We start from the raw sequence: 27,708 nt of genomic DNA, 5'->3' as shown, positions 1-27,708 counted from the left end.
ACACCGTAATGGACAGCCCGCCTGACTCTTGCCTGTGGGTCCTCTGTGCCCTGGGAACTTGGTTTTCTGAGCTGCAAGTGCCTCAACTTTGGGGAGATGGAAATTGTGTTGCAAGGACCCACACACTCTCCCAGCATCCCCTTAATTGGCAGTTGGTGAAACACCCCTAGTCAAAGGTATAGGAAAACACAGTATGAGGGGCAGTCGCTCCTGCACTGGACTGCTCTTCCCTGATTTTCTCAGAGCAAGGAGCACTGTGAAAACAACTTCTCTACCCCAGGGGAAGCCAGCGCTCAGCCTGGAGTGGCTGCAGGCCTGGGGCGAGGCAGAGCATCTCTTTCAAACACTGCTTTGGTGTGTCCTGCATCCCATCCTGTGTCAGATACGGCAGGCTGATGCTGCTGGCTCCCAGGCTGGCTTCGACTGCTGAGATGAGAACCTATATTGATGTTACTATGGCAACATCTCCCCTCCTCCTTTCGAGCTGTTGCTTGCTCCTGTTCACAATTGAATAATTTTCCATTGAGCTGTCACAATTAATTGGTGGATTTTTATTAGCCTTTTAGAACCACACTGGGCTGGGCCCAGCTTGGCACCTCGGAGCATTTCACAGTGTTTTCCCTTCTATTAGTGACTTACATTCCCCAGCAGCAGCTCTCAATCCTCGGCAGCCAGAAAGCCACTTCATTAAGGGGTGACAGATCTGAGCCAGAAAAGAGCTAGGCTGACTGGGGAGCAGAAATGGGGTGGTAAGACGGGACAGGAACACAGGAGTCAGACCACCGCCTTGTGTTAAAGCGAGCTGCCTTGTCCTGGAGCTCCTAACTTCTTCCCCCTCACCTTGGCTCACGTGTCCCGGGGCTCAGGGCTGTGCTAGGGGCCTGACAGTGGTGCCAGTCTGGGAGGCACATCGTGCTCTCCTTGGCCTCTACCCCTGTCCAAGGAAGTGATGATCCAGGATGCCTCCCGCTACTGCAACAGTCTGATCCCAGGTCTTCATTTGTCGGTAAAAGAGGCAAAGCTCGGCCCTCAGGCCACACTGAGCAAACCGCAAAATGATGAGCCCGCGTGTCCACACAGGACAGCCCGCCTGGTGCTGAGAACGCGGGTCACAGGCTGGCTGGACCCAGGAAGTGGGCTCCCAGCCCAGGCTCTCAGCCCAGTGTGCACGCACTTCCACTTTGTCAGGGGGCAGCACGTGGGTCGCCCTCTCTTAGCTCGTTCAGACGGCAAAGCAGCCAGAGGACATGCTCATGAAAGACCAGGTAAAACAGAACAGACCACAGGCCGAGGGCGAGGGGCGCCCTGCGGCAAGGTCCCCCGGCCGACCCTCACCTGCCAGTTTCCACTCTCGGAATGAAAGGAGCCGCCCGTGGTCATTAACTGCGAGAACTCGGAGGTCACCAGGCTGAGACAGCCCAGCATGTGATCACACATGCTTCGGGTGCACACTGGCTGGTTTCTCATTTAGCAGGATTAGATTAACCTTGATGGAGAAAGCTGAGATAAAGGGGGGGGGAGGGCCTTCAAAGCAGTGGACACCCCATCATTAGGCTTTCATCATTAAACAAAAATCAACAACAAAGCTGTTCTCTCCAGTTGCTTGTACATTCGAGCTCAATAACCCTGAAAATCAGAACAATCAACCTGCAAAGGGCATTGATCTGTTAAATCCCCTCCCACTATATTTGCTAAATCTCCTCTTTAACCCCCACCTCCCCCTCCCCCGCCAGCGCTGTCAAGGTCTGGGGGCCTCTCACGCACTGCCCCCCCCCCCAGCACTGTCAAGGTCTGGGAGCCTCTCATGCACCTTGCCCCCCACCCCCGCCAGCACTGTCAAGGTCTGGGGGTCTCTCACACCACCCCCCCACCACCCCCGCCTTGGTGGAGAAGATTATGCCCCAGATAAGAGCAGGTGAGGCTCTTTGGAAAACACTTATTTGGGAAGCAGAGTGAGCTCCCCGAGCAGCCGAGCAGCCGAGCAGCCGGCCGGCTACGCCTGGCGGGGCAGGCGCTCTCCTCCAGCCCAGGCCCGAGGGCTGTTTGCATCCGTCCATTATGTTTACTCAAGACACAAAATGGCTTCAGCTCGGGGTGTAGAGGTAAAGGTATTTAACTATTGGAATGGAGGGGGAATATTTGTCTATATTTTCTTGTAGGGTTGAAATATTAATAAAAACGTTTAAGAAAAGAATAGGCTCATGGGGGCAGCAAGCGATCAGGCAGCTCCTCGTAAACAAGGCACCCTCGTCCTAGCTCTGGCCCCGTGTCGCAGACGCTGCAGGACAGACTCCACTGCAGACCCACCCAGACCAGCTGCTCTCACCCCCGGGGCAGGGAGCTGGGGTCCCGCCCAAGATGTTGGGCGACCACCAGGGATGAGCGCAGGCAGCGACAGGTTCACCGTGGTCGGTGAGTCTTGTCCCGCCTGACGTCTTCTGAAGTTTGGAAACTGCACTCAGTTTGGGGATGCCTTCTACAAAACACACCCAACACCCGAGAGGCTGCGTACCCTAGCTCGAATTCTTCACTTCTCTCCCATGGTGGAGGGAGGAGCCCGGCCCTGGAGCACAGACCCCTGCTGCTCAGGCTGTGGCTGTCCACACTGTCAACAAATTAGCCTGGCGTAGCAGATATAAGCTGGCATGTGCCGTGTGACCTTGGGCGAGCTGCTTCACATCTCTGAGCCTCAGCTTCCTCACCCATTAAATGAGCAGAGTGACAGAACTTCCCTCCTAAGAGGTGAGGGTTTCACGTGGTAATGCAGAGCGCATCTGCAGAGGGGCTGAAAGCTCTCACACGTGAGCTGTAATTCTAAGAAAACTTTCATTGAGTTATAACACACCCAGAATGTGCCGCAATTCTAAGTGTACAGTTTGATGAATTTTCACCAAGTGACACACCCATTAGCCAGCACCACCCAGCCTAAGCAACAGAGCACTACCCACCCCTCAGAGCTTCCTTGTGCCCCAACCAGGCATCACCCTCTATCCTGACTTCTAACACCGCACCACAGACTACCTGTGTCCATTTAAATAAACGGAAGCTGCTGGCATCACTTTCGGTGTCTGGCTGCTTCTGCTCAACATTGCATGTGAGATTCACTCCTATCGTGGCATGTGGCAAGTATGTTCATTCTCGTTGCTCTGTAATATTTCACTACACGAACACAATGTACTGATCTTTTTTCTGTTGATGAAATGACTGTCTCCATTTTGGGGGTTTCTTTAGCGCTCGCTTTTTAACGTTTTGACGTCTTAGCCTCCTATTTCGTGATGATATCACTATCAGCTGCTGGCCCTGTTGGCGGGCTTGGCCTTTGGGTACTCCTTGGTTCTAGACCTCGAGGGCAGGACTCAAAATTATCTGAAAATTGTTGTGTGCGCACATCTGTGCATTTTCCTGGGGCCAGCTCCCATTTGTATTAAGCTCTCAAGTGTTTCTAGGACCTAAAAAAGGTTAAGGATCATTGTCCCAGAACGGCTAAGACCCAAGTAAGTTTCTCAAGCTTGGCTGACATCCATGGAAGATTCTTATTTGGGAGAAGGGTCTTATGAGACCCTATTTCACACAGGTACAGCTGCTAACGTGGCTGGTAAGTGACATCACACATGATTGGACAAGTAACCTCACTGCTGAGCATCTGGAAAACGGAAATGGGTAACATGCCCGGTCTAAGAGGCTACCGTGAAGATTCCATGACCGGTGACCGTCTGACACGGAGGCGGCAGCCATAAGCTGTGGCTGTCACTATCATCATTCTACGGCTTCTTTCAGACTTGAAAGCTGTCACTCAGGGAACACCCTGCTACCGGTGGAAAAGCCCAGACTCGGGAGATCCGGTGTCCAGGTACAGTTCAACCACTAGCAGACTCTGTGGCCTGGGCCTCGGTTTCTGCCTCTGTGAATCCAAAGGGCAGAAGTCTGGTCTCTGGGGCTGCTTGCAGCTACTCTGCTTGAGCACACTCCGGCAGTCCACCAGCCCTCGGCCCAGGCTGGCGTCTCCCCCTCCATCACCTGACATGCAGCACACCCCGCTGCCGAGGTCTCTGGGGAAGAGGTTCCACTGAACCGTGCTCTTCAATGTGCTTTGGTGAGCAGGATCCGTATCCTCTGACAAGCCTGCTGGCTTAATAAGTATCATTATCAGAGGGTGCTCCTACTTCCCCGACTTCACTTTCCAAGCTGTCAGCTGGCGTTAAATGGAGACCACGATGAGGACGTACATGTCAGCACACCCCCACACCCAGTCCCCTTGGCAGGCGGCTGGGAGAAGCTGTGGCACATGGTACTGCTCCTCGCCCAGAGAAGTAAGGTACCTGGGCCAAGTGAGGGGGGGTCTGGAGGCTGAGGGCAGTGGCAGAAAGTGAGTTCAAAGGCAAAGAGAGAAAAAGCACCCCTGTGGAGGGATCAGCTCTTTCGGGCCAGCGAGGACCCAGGGCATTACCGCCTCCCCCCATTTCAATGACGCTGTGATGCCCTGAAGGTTGGCCCAGGCCTTGGGCTGGTCTTCCTTTGCCGTGCCAGTCAGACGTGGCCTGTACGTTGGCATGGCTCACTTTCTGTGTCATTGACAAGAGCAGGGCTGCTCCAAACATGTCAAGGGTGCAGGAAGGGCCTGGGACACGGCAGGGGGACTGCTTGCAAGTGGCTGACAACACAGGAGGCAGGATTCCCGCTGCAACCCTGCCATTGTTCTGTTCTGTAAGACCCAACACGGAGCCTCTAGCCCCTTTGGGGAAGCAAGGACCCCTCCCTCCCGACACGTGGGGCTCCATCAGGGACGGGTCACGGACCAACGCAACCGGCCCAAGTTCTAATGTTGTAAACATTTATTTAAAAAATACTACGGAGGAGAGATGTGGATTCAAAAAACACAAAGAGTCATATACAGAAACAAAATGTACTGGACCAAAAAAAAGACACCATAGGCATTTGAGAAGGGAGGAGAGTGGAAAACTATTTACAGGTCATTTATAAAAGAGTGTAATACCAAGGGATAAATGCAAAATATAGTGGCACATCACGTGAACAAAAGGAAGAGACCAGCACCTCACAGAAACAGGCAGCAGGGGAGCTGGTGGGGCTTGTTTTGTCTGCAAGGCCGCTGGTGGTGTTATAGCCCCTCCCTCAGTCTGTCTAACATAGCAGTCTGGGGGGCACAGAGGTGATGTGCTGTGAGCACAGCAGAAAATGATCCAGAGGAAACCCTCTCTACCAGAGAAATAAAATACAGATTTAGGTGATCTGCATAAAAACAGGGCCTGTGCGAGGTCACGGCATGGGGAGCAGAAGGTGGTTTTCTCCTGGTTTCTCCAAGGGCTGCTCCTGGGCTGGGCGTGAGGCCCGGGCAGGGCCTGCCCGCTCTTCAGTAGCTGCTCTAGGTCACGGTCAAGGAGACCTGGGCCCTGGTCCTGGGAAAGCCCGGCGGGGATTACACAGGCCTGCTCTCTGAGACACTTCCTGGGGTTTCGTTTGTCTGTGGTTTTCTTCATCCCTGATGACCCCAACAGAAACATGAGGCTAAGCGTTGTTCGTGGTCGTTAAATAAGACACTCGCCCGTGAGCGCGCGGCCGACACCAGCTGGGCTCCAGTGCCCAGGCCTGTCCTCCTGTGTGCTGCCACCCAGAGCCAGCTGCTTCTGTGTCGGAGGGGGCTGTGCTGCGGGCAGAGCTCTGAAATGCTTCAAGAAGTCCAGAACATTGAAGACTGGCTGGTCACAGAGGAAAGAGCCCTGCAAGGTCTACTTTCTCTTAGAGGACAAGGGAGGGGAAGGAGACGGGGCAGAAATTCGACCGAGTGACTTCTCAGAGCCCCTGGAAATCTGAAAGGAAGGTAACCCTGGGCCCTGCAGACCTGCCTAGGCCCAGCCCCGGGGCCATCTTGACACGAGCTGTTCACCCAACTAACTGCCCCTTGTGCGTCCCCTGCCCCCTTATGCTGGACATCGACCCTGCTGCCCTTAAGACTCAAGCTTCCTATCCAGGATTAGCAGTGCGTGTCACAAGAGAGCAAGGAACTAGGCTCTAAGGACATGGAGAGACCAGATGACAAGGACACTCTTTCACACTGTGGGCCTCTCCAGCTTCCCCACCCGTCCCAGAACCCAAAGCCTGGCTGGTTTGAGCACCCACCCGGTTTTACCCTCTGAGTCAAGAGCTGTCCTTCACACGAGGAAACGGTGAGGGCACCTGCCCCTGGTAGCAGTGGAGGGCAGAGTGACCAGCTGGCAGCGCTTTCCAGGATGTAGTTCTGGAAATGTGTCTTCAGCGTAGGAGGCACAACAAAGATGAGCGCATAGGCTCCCTCCACAGGGTGAGCAGAGGGGACAGTTCCCAAGGCCTTGGTGACATGGCTCCTGGCCGGGGCACTCGTTCTTGGGGGAAATGGAGGTGAAGACATAGCCAGAGGAGGTCCTCCAGAAAGAAATACAAAAGGAGACGCTCCCCCGCCTTGCCACCTGCCTGGCGCTCGGTTCTGGAGCGCTGTGTGCGGGAGAGGCCGGGGCACGACTGCAGTCCACAGAGCGGGAACTCCACAGATAGAACGCGGACTGAGACGGCTCAGGGAGCCTGGGCCGAGGGGAGGAGAGCACAGGAGGACAGTTGGTGCACAACATAGGTAGTCGGCTGTACTCCACAGCAGCTCTCAGCTCCGCCCGCTGCAGAGCCCCTGGGCGAAGGTCTCAGCTCCTGCTCCTGTGTCAGCCACTGTTGAGGGCACGGGGAAGGTGGGTCCGGCTAGCCTGATGCCTGGCTTCTGCTACCTCTGCACGATGTCACTGATCTCTTTCACGGAGCTGAGGAGTTTGCTGAAGTCCTGAGTGGCCGCTGGGCCACTCCCCGCTGTCGCCGGGCAGATCTGAAGCTCCCGGAGGTTATTCTCCAGTTTGTTGATGGCCTCGCGGAAGGCGAATTTATTCCTCATTTGCTGGATGGAATCCACGTAGCTCACACAGAATGTGTAGAGGTTTTTGCCAGCTTCCAGCACAGCGCTATGGCTGGCCATCTGCTCAGAGTTCTTGGAGATAGCAAGGCACAAGGCCTCAGTGCCATCCAGGACCACACCCTTGGTGATGGCACCACTGGCAATTCGCTCCGGAGGCTGGCGGGTTTTCCGAAGAGACACGCGAGTCGATATGAGAGGAATGAAGGCGGTGGAGGACGGCTGGTCCCCTGCCAGGGTGGAGGATGCTGACGGCAACACAGAGGGAGCGGGGACTGGGCTGGTCGGGGTCCCTGCTGGTTTGGTGGATGACTGCGACTTTGGCACAGCTGGGAGCACGGCCTTTTTCACGCCCTCTCCCAGCTGGCTGGGTTTGGCAGTGTCACTGTTCACAGCATCCACAACCAGGGCCGTGGGTTTTGCTTTTCCACAGGCACCTGCCTCCCCGGCTGCTTCCTGGCTCGGGCTCTGAGAGGGCTTCCCGGCTTTCCCAACAGAGGCTGGTGGTGGGGGTGGTGGGGCGGGTTTGAGCTTGGACAACTTCCCCTTGTCTCTCCCTGGGGACTCGGAGGAGGGCTTGTGCCTCCTCACTCTGGACTCCTCGTTGGGGGCCTTGCTGGTCCCTCCAGATGCACCTGGCCCCGCTCTGCTGGTGGGGGGCACCGGCTCAGCTGCAGGCGTCCCGAAGGCACTGGACTTCCCGGCCTCTTCCTTGTGGGGAAGGCCAGAGGAAGGAGCCACCACGACCTGCCTACGGAGGAGTTTTGGAGTCAGACTGGGAGGGCTGGAGCCCGGGCTGGACTCTGCTGCGTCTCTTAAGACCTCATCCACGGCTTCCTCGGTCTTCTTCACCAGCCTGGGCGGGGGGGTCACTGTGCCTCTGGTCACCTGGTCAGACCTGGTCTCACTTGCCCGCTTTCGAGGCAGAGCTGGCTTCTCACTTTTGTGCCCTCCAAATGTGGACGAGTCAAACTGTCTTCCTGTGGACTGCAGATCCCGAGGCAGTGTGACAGACCTCCACTCTGTGTCCTTGGCCCCATGGGGCACACAGGAGGCAGAGCAGGACCTCAGGAAGCGCTTGCTGGAGCTGCCGCCATTCTCCTCTTCACTGGCTGCTAATCGGCTACTGGTCAGCGTGCTAGACTTTTTCCATAGGTGTGGAGACCGGAAGCCTGCGCCCCCCGACTCCCGGAAGGCTCCATTAGGGACACCAGCCCCGCTGCTGGGCTTTGGGGACTTGGCTGGCTCGGGTGTGTCCGAGGGTGCGAGAGCTAGGGCGCCGTTGCTAACCTCCCGGCCCTCTTCCTCCCCGGCCACCTTGCGCTCCGGCTGGCCGTCCATCTCCCGGAAGGAGCTGCTGCGTTTGGGAGGGGCTGGGGCTGTTTTCTTCTTCTTCTTGATCAAGGCACTGAACAAGTTGGTCTTTTTGTCTTTGGGGAGAAGGCGTTCATCTTCATTTAAGCCACCATCCTGGGGACCTCGCTCTTTTCGAGGGAGCAACGGAGACACAGCAGGCTCGTGGTCCAGAGGATCTGAAACACATTGGAAACAGGTTAACAAGCCCAGACCAAGGGCTCCTGGGTGAGCGGGGCACCTTGCGCCGGCCGCCCACTCTCCACAGAGCAGCAGCCACGGGTCTGGGCTCTGGGCTCTGACAGGCCTGCGTGTGACTACCAGCTCTGCCGCTCACCAGCTACGAGGCCTGGGCAGGTCACCCTTCCTTGCTCATCCTCAGCTTCCTCACCTACAGAACGGAGGACAGTAAAGTCTGCCCAGAGCGTTGCTGTGAGAGTGTAAAGCGATAACAAATGTGGTGCATTCACAGCTCTTGGCACTTCTCAATAACTGTTGTCACTTTGTATTATTATTAGGGAAAGCTTAGGTCTCCGTCCTTGAAGACAGCAGAACAAAAGGCTAGGACGCACCTGGCCCCCTCATCCTTGCACTGGTTTCCTTTAAAGCAGTAAAGTCCCGCCAATACCACTATCTGGTGAGTCAAAAAGAGGCTGAGGCCGAGCGAGGGGTCAGAACCTGTGCTTCTCAGACTGGCCAGCCGGGCAAGGTTCCTGGGAGGTGCGGTATGGAGGGAAGGGCTGCGTTCCACAGGGCGCAGTGATAATGGGCTATTAAGCTTAGGAAACGAGCAGGGGTGACCTACAATTTTTACATGGGCATTCTTTAAATCTGAATAATAGCTCCTAAGAGATCTTTCTGGTGTTGCCAAGCTCCCTGCTAGTGAACGACAGAATTCTCCTCAGAGGGCAGCTGCAGCAAGAGCGGTTTCCCGGCCGCACCCTCTAACTCGGAGCAGAGGTGCAGGGCATTGTCAGAGTACCAGGCGGCATGCAGGATACCTCACAGGGAAACCGAGGACCTCCCAAAACTTGAATCCAGCGGAAGAAGGTGAAGAAAGCGAAATTCTAATGAATTATGCACAGCCCTACTTCAGAGCTGAACAGTAGCTGACACTCGGCTCACCACGAGATTACAGATCAAAATACCCCTCAGATGAGCACTGACGGGCATAAATGAACATGACTGCTTATCACTGGTCTTTTAATAAGCCTGAAGCTTCCGTAGCAGCCTCTCCTCCTCCCCACTGCTTATCTACCTGAAATCATGACAACCAACAGCAGGATGAGGGTCCAGGCCTCTGGACAGTCCATACGCCATGGCCTCCAACGGAGGGCGAGCGAGATGACCCAGGGGGTGTGGAAAGAAAGCGTCATAACTGGGATTTATTTCTTTATAATCCTGGCTTTGCCCTGTCCCTTCCCACTTAGTCTGTGGTCCATCAGAGCATCCCCTAGGAGCCTCTACAAACCCAGATGTCTGGCCCACCAAAGACATTTTCGTTCAGCTGGTCTGCAGTAGAACCCAGACTTCTGGGGTTTTCTGGGGAGGGAGGCAACACTACCTCAGAGCAGCCTAACTCACACACAGCCTGGCGCACAGGAAGCACGAGCTCAGTGTTTGCTAATATTCCTGACGCCATCCTGAGGGCCCTCCTGAACCAGCCCCATCTGCCTGGCTCAGAGGACGGGAGAGGACGCTGGCCCCGCGCCACAGCTGTCTCCTGAGGCCGTCAGTTCCTGGGAGCTTTTTGTGTCAGTGCTCTCACAACAAGCTGCTCTTCATTTGTTCGGTATTTAGCACTGCTGTATCTGCCCTGCAAGAGCAACCACACATGCGGTGAGTAACACACAAGAAGGTGGGCTCCGCCTCAGGAGGCTGCACAAGCACCTCCGCCTCTGCGACCGAGCTAGCCGCCAAAGCCGTGGCTCCCAGCGACTCTGGCGGGAGTGGGTGCTGCAGGGGAGCACGTTCCTCTTCTCAAAGCTGGGCCACTAATGCGGAATGGGCCTGGCCTCTGTGCATCCTCCTCTCGCTGCTTCCCATCTGCCTGCACTGGTCCTGAGGGGCCTCCCGTGGGGGTGGGTAGTGGTGGGGACATTACCAGTCTCCCCTGGGCCCTTGGGGTGGGGGGTCTCAGCCCCGTCGGTGGAGTCTTTGTGTTCTGCAGCTCTCCTGGAGGTTCTTGTCTTGGTGGGCAGCTCTGGGGCCTGCAGCAAAGGACCTGCAGCCCCTCGCACTCCTTTCTTCCCCAGTTCCTTCTCCACTTCTGTGTGCCACCAACAAAAAACCCAAAACACCAGCCATCAGCAACCATGTCACTTTGGTATGTTGGTTTTCTTTTTCTTTTTAAGATAACAGTGGTCATCCATACAGTTACGGAAAAGAGAAACAGGTGCTGGAGAAACAGCACTTAGGAGTTTTCAGCATTCTGCACGGCTGCAAGAGGCAGCGCTCCAACTCAAACCTCTGCCCCACTTCCTGGGCTCAGATAACTTGGCCCACGCACTTCTCCCAGGAAGCAAACTAAAGGACAGGGCTGGAGTCCCGCACGGCCATCCCTCCTATCCCAGCCTCCCCCACTGCAGGTGCCCCAAGGATGGGCACTTTACCATCTGAGATGCTGGACTCCTGGAACATTGTTTCAAAAGCTTGGTGGATTTCAGCAAAGGAGGGCCGCTCAGAGGGATTCCACTGCCAACCTGGACAGATGAGACCCAAGTCAGACCACCCACAAGGCCTTGCTAGCACGTGTGGGGCCTAGCAACTCTCAAGGAAAGTCTAGAAATGAGGAAGCATTTCAATCCTACTAACCATCTCTTGCTGTGATAAGTTAAAGTGACAAAAGCCACTGTGTCCTATATTACAGACATTAAGAATTTGAAAAGACTTCAGATATTGGCAGGAACACAGATTGTAAAACCCCAGGGAGACATGACAGCAAGACCTGCGTTTACAAATATATCTTTCCCAACCCCACGCTAGCAAGAGCAGAGAAGAACTAAGTCAAATAACTCGCCTTCTACTTTACCCTCCCTTCACGGTTATCAAAGTCCAAAATCCTCACCGGTAAAGAAAGGCTAATTAAAACAAGATTAAGATGAGGATTAAGGACTGATAAAGCTCCACGGTGGTGAGGAAGTAGGGACTCACTCAGAGACACTTCTGGTGGGAGTATACATTGGCACATTTTTTGGAAAATAATTTGGTGAAACCAAAATTTAAAATGCACGTAACCCAGGGCCAACCCCATAGCCGAGTGTTTAAGTTTGTGTGCTGTGCTTTGGAGGCCCAGGGTTTGGCAGTTCAGATCCTGGGCACGGAACTACACCCTGTTCATCAAGCCTCGCTGTGGCAGCATCCCAGACAGAAGATCTAGAAGGACATACAACTAGGATACACAATTGTGTACTGGGGCTTTCGGGAGAAAAAAGAAAAAACCAAAGAGGAAGATGGGCAACAGATGTTAGCTCAGGGTCAATCTTCCTCACCAAAAAAGCATATCTAAAAAAAATGCACGTAACCCTTTGAATCAACAATTCAACTTTTGGAAATACCAGCATAAGGCACAGAAGTATAGGTAAGAGGGTGTGCATTCCTGCCTTGTTTCTGACAACAAAAACCAAACAAATGTGCAAAACAACCAAATGTTCATCAGAAGAGGACCGGATGAGTGACACGTCATTTGATGGGATGCTAAACAGCTATAAAAAATAAGGTGGGGGAGAGATCTCTGAATTATGGACATGGAAAGACATGTCTGTTATAATGCTAAGTGAAAAACAGCTGAGGGAATGATTTACATAAACATATGTAAATAATAAAACCAACGAGATAAACGTCACCCAGAGAGTATTTACCTACTAAACAGAATGTTTGAAAGTAGGGCCCAGGAATTTCTATTTTTAAATAAGATGTCCAAGTTTGACATCCATCAATCCCATTTTTGCATTAAAAATAAACAAAAAAACCCTTCATATGTAAATATGATGTATAAATAAAGGTGTACAGAAACAGTGAAAAAAGTCTGAAAAAATATGTACCAACTGTCACACGAGTTGCTTCTGAAGAGCGAGGATGAAGAAAGGAAACGGAACACTTTAATGTTTTACTTTACGTGTGCCCCCCAATCCGACCCGTGAACAACGCCCAGCAGGGTCGGAGAAGCGGCCGGGGAACGCTCACATGCTCGCATGAGTTCGTAGACCTTCTCTGGGCAGCCTTCCGGGCGCTCCATGCGGTAGTCTTTCTCCAGCAGCTCATACACCTGGGACAGGTCAATTCCTGGGTAAGGTGACATGCCATAGGTAGCAATTTCCCAAAGCAACACTCCAAATGCTAAAAGGAAAAAAAAGAGAAAGGCTGTTCAAGATGTGTAAGATTTAACTGGCCTGCATTTAAAACTGGTTACCTGTACAGTAGACATCAGAAGTTACAGCCTCAGAAGCAGGCCAGGCAGTGACATTTTACCAGGCTCTGAATTACCAACAGCCCAGGACAGAACGAGACTTCCATTTTACTCACTCCCACAGGTTAAAACACGCCGAAGGAGAGAAGAGGCCTGGGCTGATCAGATCCCTGGGGGTCTTTTAGGTGACGTGACCATCTTGCTGGGACATGTGGCAGAGGGAACCTAGGGCTGGACCTTAGGAGGCCATTTCTACTCCTGGCTACACTGTGACCAACAAGTTACGGGCCTAAGACAGGCCACCTCTCCTTTCTGGGTGTATGAGATTACCGCCAAGGCCAACTCCAAAATTTTCATAAAATCTTATGAAATCTTTAAAAATTTTGAAAGCTCAATTATAGCCTTGAAATTCCAGTTCCCCTTAAGGAACCAGGACGCCTGAAGAACTGGGAAACTCAGGCCTGAGCCAGAGAATGAACCCGGAGTATCTTATCATTCTGGACAGCACAGACGCTGTCAAAGACTACAAGGGTCTTGTCAAAAGGACCAGGAGCAATTTGAAGTTCCCACTGGCCAAAGATGAGACAATCTGAACATCAATGAGAAAAATAATCACAGTGGATTAAAACCTATCAAATACATTTAAATCTGAGAATTCATAATAACATCACAAAAGAAAAACAACAACAAAAACGCAATTGGTCACCATTGGAGGGTACTAAGAAACCAACTGGTTACTGTGAAAACTGGTAAATAATGGCAAGAAGCAAACATTCATCCTATGAACTGTGCCTCTGAGTAACCAAACAGTAGGTGAGGGGAAGTTTCTTCTTGTAGAAGTACTGAGCTACTAAATGAACAAGGAACGACGGAGTTAGAGAATTAGCATTTGACCCCTAATAAATTGGTGGATCTAGGCACTGGGTACCAAGAACTGCTAAAATCACAAAAAAGAGAAAACCAAGAATTATGTACCTATTGATGAAAAAAGCACAGCCTCTCTAACGAAGTACTCTTACTAAAAGAAAAGAAAGTCAGACCTGAAGGTGATCAAGCTGTCTAGACCAACTACCCGTTTACTAGGAACACTGAAGATGGAGGAACAGATGAAATCACACCACAATGAGCAAAATACACAATGGGGGAAACTTTAAGGGATAAACCACGGGATTTCTTCAACAAATAAGTAGCAAGGGAAATAAAGAGATGAAGAAGGAACTTACAGATCAGAGGAGACTAAACGGACATACCAACTAATCGCGTTGTGGGAATCATATTTGGATCTCAATTCAAACAGACTAAAAAAAGTATAACTTTTATGATTCAACTGGAAATTGGAACACTGGATATCTGATAATATTCAGACATTACTGTCAATCCTGGGGGAGGGCATTGTGATGATGCAAATAAAAAAGTAGAGACTCAAACTGAAATATTCAAAGACAAAATAATGTGATGTCTGAGATTTGACTCGAAATAACAGGGTCGGGGGGTGGGCGGGCAGAGGCAGCACCCTGAGGCGATGATTCGTAAAGCTAGTGATGGCTACGTGGGGGCTCATCACACCACTCTGTCTTCCTTAGTATATGCTTACAATTTGCCATATTAAAATGTTCTTTAAAAAAAGTAAAAGTAAAAACCTGTCCCACGAGGCTTCAGAGGGCAGTATCCTATTTAAAGCCCTAACCAAATGACACAGCATTCCCTACACAGAGGAAGACTCTGGGTTGCTGAGGGTCAGCTAGCTGCTCCCCGAAACCCACACAGCAACCTTAGGAGGAGGGCATAAGATGCTAAGTAAAAAACAGCTCAGGGGCCAGCCCATGGCTGAGTGGTTAAGTTCACACGCTCTGCTTTTGCCACCCAGGGTTCGCTGGTTCAGATCCCAGGTGGGGACCTACACATCACTCATCAAGCCATGCTGTGGCAGCATCCCACCTAGAAGAACTACAAGGACCTACAACTAGGATATACAAACTATGCACTGGGGCTTTGGGGAGAAAAGAAGGGAAAAAAAGAAAAAAAGAGGAAGATTGGCAAAAGATGTTAGCTTAGGGCCAATCTTACCAAAAAAAAAGCATACTTAAAAAAAAAGTTCATCGTAATTATTTTTGAAGGAAAAGCTCACTTTTACTTCATTTTGGAAAGAAAATAGGAGAGAAAAGATTTTCAAGTAAGAGAGAAAAAAAAAATAAGAGAGAATTAAGTAATGAGGAAAAAGAAATGAAACAAAGAGAAAAAAGCAGTGAAACAGCAAGGAGAGAAAGAAAAGCAGGGAAGCGGGAGCCCCACCCCAAGTGGCGAGGATGCCCGGAGAGGTGGCCCTTACCCCAGACGTCGGACTTGATGGAGAACTTGTTGTAGGCCAGGCTCTCAGGTGCGGTCCATTTGATAGGGAACTTGGCCCCGGCGTGGGCTGTGTAGGTATCCCCTGTCATTAACCTGCTCAGGCCAAAATCAGCCACCTTCACCAGGTGGTTTTCCCCTACCAGGCAGTTCCGGGCAGCGAGGTCTCTGGGGAGGAAAAAGTTCATCTGTGAGAGCTCCCAGCCAGCTTTCCAGCTTCACAAACCCCCACCACTGAGCAGAGGTGCAACACCAACAAGGGGAGAACTGAGACCCGCAAACTTGTGTTTGCTCCCCGCTGGGGAGCAGAGCCTGTCCCTCAGCACCCACCTGAGCTCCCTGTGTGGTGAAAGGCAGCCGGGGGTGGTGCTGGGAGTGGGCTCCCCGGCAACGTGACCCGGAGCAAGTTAATTACCCTGGACTCAGTTACCTCAGCGATAAAATGAAGATGATGCTACTGGCACCTACTTCTTAGGGTTGTTGTGAGCGGTCACGAATTAACATGTAAAGTGTGCAACTGATGCCTCAAGAAGAGTAACTGTTGTTGGGGAGGAAGACATCTCCTCTACCCACTCTAGGTCCTTCTGGCCAGACAAATTAAATTCACATGAGACAGAATAACAGGAGAAAATTAAACAAAGCTTTATAACAGGTATACATGGGAGAGACCCAGAAAAACTGAGCAACTCACCCAAATGGTAGAAGCTCTTACCTTAAATACCATCTTCAGCTACAGACAGAGGAGGATGCTGGGGGCAAGGGGGGTCAGTTAAGGGAGATTACCAGAAAAGTACAGTAAACAAGAGTAGGGTTATTATGCAGATTTAAGTCCTTGCCTTTGGCATTGATTAAGAGTTTCTAGAGATAAGGTCATCTCCCCCTTCTTCCTGGTACAGAGAGGGAGACACCTTTACAGATGGAGATTTCCCTTACAAATGAACATGTCTCTTACAAAGGGTAACTTCTACTTTTCAGTGTTTCTCTCATGTCTGCAGTTTTTAAAAGTAACCAGCCCAAAATAATCCTCATGCCAAAGAGACATATCTTGGGGTGGCCAATTCCAATCCCCCACAGTGTCATCCAAGTGTTCGCTCAGTTGTGACTGCTCTATGCCAGGCACAGGGAACAAATGCAAAGCCCAGTCCTCAATCTTGAGAAACTTACACCAGAGTGAGAGTCTGCTTGTCCACCCAGACTTGACAGGACAGAATAAAATACAACCTAGAGCAGTCTATACCCAAATCGTGTTCCTACTCCCCGCCCCCCCCCTTGCTGATGTTTATCCTAATGTAGCCTCGAAACTCTCTCCTGTCTCATCAGCTTCCTCTCGCCTCCTGATTCTCCCAGGGAGGTAGGAGTCTGATCTGCGGTTCACGGACGTTAACCATGAAATCACAAGGCAAACCAGAATGAAGGAAGGAGAAGAGGCAGCAGCTTAAGGTGATGGATGGGTGAGATAGCTTGATCATCAGCAATCAGAGAGAAATTAAATACAGAAGAGTTGTACCTAACAAGATTTGGTAAAGATTTTAAGTTTGCCTGAATGAAGTGGGAACAGACCCAGCCGTGCAAGACAAACCAGAAGTCAAGAAATCTCAATTTGCAGCCTCAGAGGGTTCACTTCCTTGAGTGACAGGAGCATCTGAATCGGGGCCTCATGGAGCATAGAAAATCTGTCTTACAAGGAAACGCCAGCATCTCACACATGCTACTCCTATTCCTCACTATGAAATCTCATGTTCAGGTTTCATACTTGAGTTAATTGGGTAGGAAAGGTCACCACGGTGGCGTGGAGAACATCTTGTATCAAAGACTCCGGCAAAGCCCATCAGGCTCTGTCCTGCATAGGCCGTCACTTTGCTAGGAAGCCATTTCCACCAGCAAAGAACGCCAAGACCAAGATAATTGTGGTACACTTGAAGGTCAAAACACTCCAGGCTTTAAAACAGCAAAGCTATTTAATTTAGAACCACATACACTCAATTCTGACAACTGTGGAAACATCCCGGAACCAGATGACAGCAAGTTAAGTGGAGAATGAGATGGTAATAAAGAGGAGGGAAGGAAAAAACACGCAACACAGAAACAAAACCCATGCACTGGCTGTGGCGGTGAGTCTGTGTGAAAGCAACACCAGCCACTCTGGGGAGAGGCCATCACTGACGAGCGCCCGCCTCCCCTTTGGAGGGACAATGAGCACTCTGCTTCAGAGGGAGCTGTCGTCATCAGGAAGGACGCCTTTCATGGACTTCCCTTAATATTCCACTTAGCCCAAGATGGTTCTGAAGCAAAACATTCTCAGCCTGGGGATGAGCCACCCCGTCGGCCTAGGGTCCAGGCCTGGGTGAATTCCGTCCCAGGCGCCGGCTATGTCAGGAGCCCAGCGTTTACCTGTGTTCCAAGGTCCAATGTGTTGCCAGCACTGAAGTTAGAGGCTGAGCGATGAAACCCCACAGGCTGGGGCTTTTTGTGAAAAGATGCCCTGGCCCCATGCTCGCTCCGAGGCTCTGTGGGGAGGGCTGCTTCAGCAGGCTCCTACCTGTGGATGAAGTTTTTCTTCTCCAGGTACTCCATGGCTGACGAGATCTGCGTGGCCATGTACAGCAGCACGACAGCATTCACCTCCTGCCGGTTACACTCCCTCAGGTAATCCAACAGGTTTCCATAGGTCATGAACTCAGTGATTATATAGAACGGGGGCTCCCGGGTGCAGACCCCTGCCAACAAGACATTGAGGGCTTCAGCGTGCTGCTCTACTCCCGACTGAACGAACACAGAAAGGACAGGCACAAAAGAAAAGGGCCTCCAAGATGGATTCTGACTCTGCTCCTAAGTCCTGGGCCAACTTCTAAGATGGTTCCAAACACCTGTGGCCTGAGATTACGTTCCTGGGGGAGGGACGTGGCCACACTCTTTTCTTCCTCTCAAACCAATGAACTGAAACAGGAAGAGGCTGCCACTGAGTTCAGGAGCAAAGGTTAGGCCCACGTGGAAGGACCTAAACGACCGTCAGCTTCCCCCACATGGTTACGTCTACTTACAGTGTCACTCAGTGAAGAAACTCTTCAAAGTTCCTAAGGTTCAGAAGCCAATTTGAGATTGCATTTGATTGCTTTTGGGTATCAGTCTAAATAGTAACATATCCTCTCCTCATACACATGTGCGGGGACACACGCCATCCCACATGGCCTCCTTTTACCAAGGACTGAATGTTGGTAGAGAACAGACGTCCCAATCAGAACTTGTTATAGAGCAAGCCATCCATCTCCTCTCTAAGGCACCTGCATCACCCCGGAGGGCTTGATGAAAAGCCCCCTTCAGAGTCTGCATCCTCACCGAGAAGCTGCACTAAATTAGGGTGTTTGATCTCCTTCATCACTGCAGCTTCCTTCAGGAACTCTTCCACCTCCATGGTGTCCTCCTGCAGGAAAACAAGCGGTGAAACTATTTCAGCAAGGAAAGTGTTTACGTGGGAAAACACGACTTGAATGGTTAATACACACTGGAGCTTTGACAATCACCCTGGTCCACCAGTCTGGACCAGCACAGTGCTCTGGACAGGTTCCATGGCAGCCAGTCATCAGCCCAACGGCACAAGGCATTTTCTACCGTGGTGCTGAACTTCTGAATTCTCACCCAGAGCAATAAATCACAGTTGGCCTGCATATGTTAGCAACTTGATTCTGGTGGCTGCTAGGCAGACTATACTTGTTTCCATCGCCTGTGGAGTTTGTGGGGGTGAGGGAGATGTGCACAGGCAAACACCATAAACTTGCTACTTCTTCCCCGAGGAACAGCTGGTTTCCCAGGTGTCCTAAAACCCTTCACGTAAAAAATCTGTTGAAGAATCTCAAGCGTACCCAATTTAAGGGGAGAGACCCTGATGACACAAAAAGATATCGTCCTACCTAAGAAGAATGATGCCTCAAAATATGGCAGAATCAGAGCATGTGGAATTACCTAAGAACGTGGTGTCATGGGCTCTTATGAAGCACTCCCCACTATCCGTCAGGACAATTTTCCAGATCCTAAAGCAATCCTCCCTAGCAGCTCCCCTCACAGCAGATTCACAAGTATTGTACATGCCACATTCTAGCAGGTTCACAGGACCTAAATACCAAGGGCAGACAAAGATACCAGCAAATGCCCAGAGCAAACGCAACAGTATTTCTGCATTTCCTCATGTCCTTTCAGTCGAGGCTTGAGCCTGGAGTGCTGTGGCGCCCGGCCCTGTGGCAGGTCCCCTCACACAGGAGCCTTGCTGTGGCTTCCATCCGTGAGCCTCTTTTGGACTTAAGGAACCCACTGTCCTCTGAACTGACCATCAAAACAAGAAGCAGGTGGGTGGCAAATGACACGGTCTGTGCTGCTGCGAGAACCTGGCTGTAAAGGCCAGTGAGGGAAGCGTGTGAGACACCAGCCTCCAAGTTTCAGCAGGGAGTCTAAGTTCGACTGAAGGAAGACTGACGGGAGACGGGGACTGAACTTCTGGAAAACAGATCCCCCAAGAGAAAGCTTGTCAACTTTACTTTAAATGTGGAAGCTCATACACTGTGCCTGCCTGTTCGGGAGACAACAGCTCAAACATCGTCACTGTGGTACTCAGCGCAGCTGTCCCATTCCTACCTGCTGCACGTGGGGAAGACTTCCAGAGGACGGCCAACCTTTACTTGGTGCTTTCTAGCATTGGTCAATCATGTTTACAAGTGAAGCATGACCAATGAGGTTACGCGTCAGCCCATTATCACTTAGCTTAGGGCTCTGTGAGACCAAAACTTAGAAACAATTTACTGCTTCTTAAAAACGAGGAGCTGCTCCTAATATCAACTAAAGACCGTTGGCAGTCTCTGCGTCAAGCTGTACGGGGGAAGAGAACTCATCCCTGCCGCCGCCCCATTGGCCGCTTAATTCTTCTGAGTCCTCTCTGCTCCTCAACATGCTCAGCAGACCATGTGGTTCTTCGGTGCAGGGCTGCTCTGATTTACCAGGGTGGCACATTAACGTCAAAGGCTGCAGAGCGAACGCCTGCTGGCATCAGGGGACTCTGCTGCTCGCGCAAGCCAGGGGCTTTGAGATTCGTGCTTGGCCAATGTTACGTTAAAGCAGCAGCTCTCCAATGAAGCTTCCCAGACACGTGTAGTTTTTCTTTTTAAAGCACCACATAATAAACCACACGCAGTGAAATCACTTCAGAAACGTCACTTGCTCTTATAGCTACTGACTCTTCTCTAAAAGAACCATGCTTTAGATCTTGAGAGGCATGGACATGCAAAAGGAACAATACAACTTTCAAAGGCATCGCTCTCCTCATCTGTCTTTGTCTCTCCACGCACACACACACGCACGCACACGTGTGGACAGTATAAATACTGCTTGTTTTTGTTCTTTCAGAGCAATCAGTGTGAATCTGTCTCCCCCTGCTGGATCGGAGCTGGTTCAATTTATAATTTAAACTATTAACAGCATCCTACATTTGTAGTTGTGTTAAACTGGAAATATCCTGATGCTATCCTGTTATATTCCTTTACTTTTATTTAAAAACTTTCCATCGTCTTTTTGAAGAGAACTCTTCCATTTGCACAATAAAATAAAACTGAGATTAATTAGGGTGAAGGCAACATTTTGAGTAAAAGCTGTGAATTTCAGCCTTGTCTGTTGGGCCGGGAGATGGGTCAACCGGCCTCTCTTCACAAGGACGGCCTGGCCTGGCTCACATGCAGATGAATGCTTGGCTGGCACGGCGAAGGGTTAAGAGGACGGCTTGTGAGGATACCGACCGAGCTCTGCCGCTGTATACCCACGGTGAGTTACTCACATGACAGGTAACAGAGGTCACCTCTGAACCTCTGTTTTCTCATCTGCAAAATGGAGAGAACAGAAGTGTTTACCTCAAGCACAAAGAGTGCCAAGTGCAGGACCAAGAATGTGGTCAGTGGTCAACAGTTGGTGCTCTCTTTTATTATTATTAAGACAGCTGACCTATTCCTGAAAAGTAGACTAAACATATTGCTTGTATGAAAGACAGGCAGGTTCTTTAACAGTTTTCTCGGTCTCTCTCACAGACACATTCTCCCAGACTCAACATCTCACAGGTATCTTCTAAGGAGCTTCATCCTTTTTGCTCATTGGCCTCACTCTCAAGAGCAGGTATTCTACAGCATAAAAAAGAACAATGTCTGTAAAAATGGCTCAGCATCCTGCTGCTGCTGCGCCACTTTCAGTGCTCGCAATGCCTCCCTCTCAGCAGGAACCTTGGCCCTGGACCAGGGCTCTCGTCTGAAATAGGTCAGTATCCACATTTGTTTGCGGTTCTTACCCAAACGTCAGGCGAGCAAGGTCACAACCATCCTTCACCTATCAATCAGGCAGACCAGGATCGACATGTTTCAAACACACTGGAGAGACGCAGCAGAGATGCTGAGCTGGACTGAGGAAAGTGGTTCCAAAATCACGCGGGGGCCTTGAAGCCCAAGCAAAAAGTCCACAAGGAACCACCTCACAGAGGTACCCCCAAAACTCTGTTCCCCAAATCCTGCAGCCCTATCTAGCTCCACCGCTAGAAGAGAAGCCACTGCAAGAGTGGGTGCAACAGGGTGCCAGCAGGCTCTGAGCTGTGTGGCCTCTCTCCCTACTGCACAGCCCCTTGTAAAGTCAGAGGTACTGCCTGTGACCGTCCAGTGCTAAGCTGTCATGCAGCCCTTCCTTTCCTGCTCGTTTCTGGAGGTCTCCAACAAAACCAATTTCCTGGGGAAAAAAAATAACATAAATCAAAACCAAAACCAAAACACTCTGTGCTGGTGAGGGAGGGCAAACCGGCGCTCCCTCACTACCACTGCTACAGTGCAAATGGGACGAGCTCCTTGGAAGACATTCTGCGGGTGTGATCAAAACCATCAAGGCCCGTGGTCCTTGATCCAGCAGTCCTCGGAGGAGGAGTTGACCCACGGGACACTCTCCCACATGCGCAAACAAGCAGAATCCCTGCAGCGCTGTTCACAACAGCAAAGCACTGCAAAGAACCCCAGCGCCCACAGAGGGCTGGTATGTACAAAAGATACGCCTGCAAAAACAGGACAACCTGACGCGCACTGACAAGGAGCAACTGTCAAGACACATTAAGTGGACAACAGAAGGTACAGAGCAGTGTCCAGAGCATGCTGCCATATTCTTAAAAAGAATACTCATGGGGACTATTTCTGGAAAGACACAAAAATCAAGGGTGGGGAATATTATGTGCATATGTTCAAAAAACAGATAAAGAATTGAGTACAATTTTAAGTCTTAACCTTTTCCAACAGCTATTTTCTGCCATTTTAATGGTTAATTTGTCAGTTAGCTTATGCTGCTGTCTTAATGTCACAACTAGATCAGTAGTAGTCTTTTCCAAATTCCATTACTTACAACTGTTTCATAGTAAAAAAACTGGCTTACAAACAAACTTTTGGAATACAGCTCATGTGAAACTTGCGGCTTCTTGTACTTGACGGCTGGTTCTCTGAGGCACACCCTGCCTTTAACACAGACAGCACACGGGTAAAGTTAAGCCTACAACCTGCTGAACGCTGCCAAAATTCAAACTGGCAACTGCCCAGCCACGGGCCTTGGCTGTAACTCCAGTTTCCTATCCACAGGGGTCAGCCTAGTGCCCTCTCTTTTTCTCTGGTCTTTCTTAGGCCCTGAAGGTGTACAACCCCACGCTGCCAAGACAGTCAATATGGATAGAGTGGGGGTTACAAGTAGGGCCTTGCTCCCCCTGCGGCTTACAGGGGATCTGGCTCTACCCTTTGAGGGGCAAGCAATACAAAAAGGGCAGCACTGGGAGGTGGGAGGACACCGAGACTCAGGTGCCCAGTGGGGTCCAGCACAAAGGGGTGCTCAGTGAGAACCGCTGAACAAATGGACGCTTGGGCTAGAGCAGAAAACCCTCAGGGTTTCCCAAGAGGTCGCCCACAGCTACAGCCTGGGGGGACGGAAGTGAACGGAGACAAGGGCAAAGGTGATCTTTAAGATGCATAAATGTGGTTTACGTGTATTTTTCATGCTGTACGAGGAATAAGAACCCGAGTTACAGTTTAAAAGAAGAAGAAGAGCTGGGCTCGAGCAGAACGCCTGGGCTGGAATCCGGCTCTGCACTCCCAGCTGTGTGATGGCAGGCCAGTTACCTAACCTTCCTGTGCTCCAGCTTTCTCAACCTTGAAGGGTGGCTGCAGTAGGACCCTTCTCTTCAGGTTGTTGAAGAACTAAATGAGATGCTCTATGACTAGCACTCAGAACTCTGCCAGACACGCAGTAAGAGCTCGGTAAATGTTGGCCGTTACTGTCATTTGGAACCCACTCGAAGTCCTCTACTTCTCTAGAGGAGGTAAATGCCCTAAATGTTGATATTCATCTTATTTGACAAGCGGGAAACATACTACAGAGGTTTTTTTGTGCAGGGTGAGGCAGAAAGAGGGATAATACAGTTGCTTAGTACTGTATTTTGGTTTAACATACCTCTAGAAAACGATGCATTCCCTTTTCCCGAATTAGCTACTGCGTGGGGTGACTATTCACAGAATCCCATGCAACTAGATTCTGTAATCTTTTACCAACTGTGGGACTAGAGGTTAATTAAAAGCATAAGAAAGAGTCTAATAGCTCATCATTAGAAAAGTATATTCTAAAAAGCACCCACTTCAGATAATTCGGCTTCATTGATGTAAGTCCCCACCCCCACCCCACAAGCTCCAGGGGGCCCCTCCTCTGGAATCCCCTTCTTCAGGTGTTCAGGAAACACTGCCACAGCATCAGCTACTGGGGTAGGTTTTCCCCACATTTCGAGTTGTGCAAACTCTCTCTCTTTTTAAAGTTTTCAAACAAGTCATTCCTCGATTGAAATCAGTGTATTTTATGCTTTTACTCTTTTTTTTTTTGTTTTCGAAAATCCTGGCAAAGGTGTGGGGAATGCCCGGGCCTTTAAGAGTTTCTCGAGCTGGTCAAGGCCTGGTTTCTCTGGGGCTGGTCTCCAGTCATGTGCCAAACGGAGACGACTGCCCGCTCTCCCCTGGTCTGTGGGAGGTAGGGCAATGGCTGGTTGGTTCTTTCTAGGGCCTGCCACCAACACAGCCGTCTTTGAGAAAAGCCAATCCAATCATCTTATGCCCATGCATCAAACCCTTCGGTGAGTCCCAGTGCCTCAAGGATCACACCCCAGGCTCCCTCGTCGGTTCAGGCCTTCTTTGCCGCCCGCCCCCCTCGGCCAACGCCTCCTCCTCCAGCACGGCCCGGGCTCACAATCCCTTTCATGCTTTCTCCGTGCCGAGCATGGCTCAGCAGTCCCGCCCCCTCTCACGCCCATGTGGAGCCACAGCCCCACGCTCGTGCCCCTAATGCGGCCTTTATCACACTGCACTGCAACTCTTGTTCTACTGGCCTAGTTCTACTAACTAGACTCAGCTAACTGCGCAGACCAGCCCAAGGTGAGGAACTCTAATTCACGTTCACAGTCCCAGTGATAAGCCCGTGGTCCGGAAAAGAGAAGTGAGCAACTTGACAAATGTTTATTAAATTAAAACAAGTCCTATCTGGAAAATACCCTGGAGTCTTCAAGGTGACCCCAAGCCATGGAAGCCCCTTTGCCCCCCACCTAAGTGTCAGTCCTGCCCCAAGGACTGATCTAAGGGGACACATTCAATATGAGCGCCAGGAGCCACTTTGGTTTCTAGGACTAAGGAATGTGATTTTCTCTACAGTGTCACTTTCTATCAGCCAGAAATCTCAATTTCCAATTTACTGTGCCTTTGAGTGAACACATCAGGGAAGTAACAGACGCCCTAAAAGGCAAGCATTTTGGCTGCACCAGTCTCAAAAGTGCGCACCCAACTGCCTTTTGGGAAAAGTACACACACTTGGGCCCATTTTTCCCAGTAGTGGGCGTTTCAGTTCTTTCTTTTCTAATAGCTACTAAAGGGGGCTCCCTCTCTCAATTTCGGCACAAGTCAATGTAATCGGAGTTCACTTAAAACAAGTGAAAATAATGCAGGTCAACACTAGGGGACACTGTCGCCATAGCTGTGAAAGCACGGATCACATTTTGGAGAAGGCAGAGGGCTACAAATTAAAACTTCCTTCCCTTGGCGTCCTGACAATTTCAAAGAATGCCAAAAGAAAAACAAACCGCCTGGAAACTCCAAACACTGCGTTAGTGAGAGGGTGAGAGTCACAGTTAACCAGAAGGAAAGGCTGGTATCTGAGTCAGGAAGAAGCCTTCATGTTTCCTTAGTGCCTTTCTAGTGGAGGCAGTTCCACACTTCTAGTTCCAGAAGTCCGGACACACGATACAGAGAATTGGAACCTGCTAGAAACACCCAATGCATTTGCTTTTCAAATGTGCCAACGAAAATCCACAGAAGACTCAAGCGCACTTTGGTTAAATCTCCTTTCAAAACTCAGAGTTTTTTTCTCTCCTATTAATTCTCAATAGGAAGTAATCCAAATGCCACACGAACAGAACGGAAACCCACGGCTTTAAAAGCATCTTGCCATAGAATGAGAAAGCTTCTCCAAATGACTAATCTTTTTACACCAAAAAACCACAGCACTTCTCAGCTCTCAGCACATGTGGAAACACACCGAAACTAGGAAAATGACTCCAGCCGTGCGAAGACACAGACGACAGGAGACTGAAGAGGCAGGCCCCCAGGAAAGGGGCGTGACTGCATGCTGTCCAGCACAAACCGCGCTTCACGAGGCACCGCGAGCAGCTCGGCTCTGACCGGCCACTAGCCCTGGCCTACCTTCAGGGTCTTCACGGCCACCGTCAGGCTGTACTTCTTCCACACGCCTTCGTACACCTCCCCGTACTGGCCTCCTCCCAGCTTGTGCTTCATGGTGATGTCCGTGCGCTCCATCTCCCACTTGTCATAGTTGGGGGACACGCCGTAGACAGTGGGCTTGTTGCGCTTGGGGGCTGGGTAATGCAGGGTGGTGATGAGCCCGTCTGCCACAGTCGAGTGATGGTGAACCAGCTCGGCCAAAGTGCTGAAGCGGCTCTCTGAGGAGACGTAGAGCTGAGGGGATAGGGACAGCTTCAGCCCACAGAGCAGATGCCAACACACACAGATCCCGGAATGCAGCTTTGCTGAGCCTTCATTTAACGCACAGCAAACCCCAGACAAAATGACTCTCACACAGGACCGAGGGCTCAGAAAATCAACTACGCTGCATTTCTCTGTATGTGCTATGATTTACTGCTAAAGCAAATACAATAAAATGCCTCAGGGCCTTTGCGTCTGCTGCTCCCCCCTGCCTGCTCCCGAGAGAGCACACGCCTGCTCTCTCTTACTTTTCCGAGCCCAGCGTAAATGTCCACGAAGTGTTCCCCGACCCGCGACTCTCAAGTCCTCACCCAGAAGTGTCATCACAGCACCTGTCTTACTTCTCCACGTTGTTCTCACCACTAGGTGACAATTACCTGTTTACCTGCTTCGTTACTGTCTGTCTCCCCCTACTAGAACATCAGCCTCATGAGAGCAGAGCCCTGGGCTGTCTGTTTTTATCCTGTACCCCTAATGTTGAGAACAAAAAATGAGCATATAATATGTACTCAATAAATAATTGTTGATTAAATTAATGGAGAGTAGAACTTAATGAGTATTTGCTGAGTGGAAAAGAAGATAATTGTTTATAATTATGCTTATTACCTAATCCTATAATTATGTAATTATCTAGAACTAAACAGCGATCAGAGATAAAGATCATTAAATGAAACACGACTCTCCCCCCTCATTCCTACTCCCTCGATTTCCACTGAATAAGAGGCATCAGGGCCAAGGCTCGCAAACCCCAGCAGCCGCCCACGTGGGATGCCCATCAGCCTCCCCAGGACCACCACGGAGGCTCAGAGAGCTGCGCTAGGCCACACGGCCCTTTCCACCACAGAGATGTAAGGAGAAGGGATTTCAGACACAAGCGCACGTGAGTCTCTCTCTGAGATCTACAGCGGGTGAGAGGCTGGGCAGGGAGCCCCTCTACACGGAGTTCTTGTCTGGACACAACTGAGACGGGGAGGAAGGGAACGGAGCAGGCTGACAGACAGCAGCTATGTGACAGAAAGCAACAGAAAAGATAGCTCTTTTTTCTGCTCTCAACTGTTTGTTTCTTTCAGTGATGTGGTGAGGGAATGCTTCCTTTGCAAAAGCAATTCCACAGGGAACATCTGGGCTCCAGGCATGTAACTGAATCTACTGGCTCACGAAGGGCAGCCGACGATGGCTGAAGGTGTGGAAGGGATACTTAAAACCACGACTAGGTGTTCATAAGACTTGTCCAAACTGCAAAGATGTGGGAAGGAGGGACACAGATGGACAGTGTGACACCTGCGGCAGGAGGGAGAAAAAGGAACAGGATCAGTCAGCTGTCGCTGTAACATCTTAGTATTTAAAAAAAAGAAAAGGGGAGAAAAAGTCTGAAACACACATGGCACGGCCTTGGCTGTTGGTTATGGTAGGCTCCACTACTTCCCGTGGGTTTGTAATACTAGATAATTAAAATACTTTAAAAGAAGGAAATAATAACAAATATACCAGTTGATCCCATCCACAGCTCTCAAGAGGGTAAAGAGGATTCATTAACATGGAGATTTTCTTTCTTTTGTTGTTGTTTGAGGGGAAGACAT

At 50.6% G+C, this 27,708-nt stretch overlaps 1 protein-coding gene across 3 annotated transcripts in view; it reads right to left on the bottom strand.

Annotated features, from left to right (window-relative positions):
* Window positions 1-4,817: 4,817 nt before the first annotated feature.
* The window catches only part of ABL1 (ABL proto-oncogene 1, non-receptor tyrosine kinase), a 139,234-nt gene continuing 116,343 nt past the window's right edge, over window positions 4,818-27,708 (bottom strand). For all 3 annotated transcript variants that reach the window (XM_008537904.2, XM_070595240.1, XM_070595241.1), the window contains exons 4-11: window positions 25,829-26,101; window positions 18,390-18,474; window positions 17,593-17,770; window positions 15,037-15,221; window positions 12,485-12,637; window positions 10,912-11,001; window positions 10,404-10,568; window positions 4,818-8,478 (exon numbers count right to left, since the gene is read on the bottom strand). In XM_008537904.2, coding sequence (XP_008536126.2) covers window positions 6,764-8,478; window positions 10,404-10,568; window positions 10,912-11,001; window positions 12,485-12,637; window positions 15,037-15,221; window positions 17,593-17,770; window positions 18,390-18,474; window positions 25,829-26,101 — 2,844 coding nt within the window. In that variant the 3' untranslated portion in view covers window positions 4,818-6,763. The remainder of the gene's footprint in view (window positions 8,479-10,403; window positions 10,569-10,911; window positions 11,002-12,484; window positions 12,638-15,036; window positions 15,222-17,592; window positions 17,771-18,389; window positions 18,475-25,828; window positions 26,102-27,708) is intronic.

Source organism: Equus przewalskii, chromosome 26 (assembly GCF_037783145.1).
Source record: "Equus przewalskii isolate Varuska chromosome 26, EquPr2, whole genome shotgun sequence".
Taxonomy (NCBI): domain Eukaryota; kingdom Metazoa; phylum Chordata; class Mammalia; order Perissodactyla; family Equidae; genus Equus; species Equus przewalskii.
This window is presented reverse-complemented; position numbering and strand designations above follow the sequence as displayed.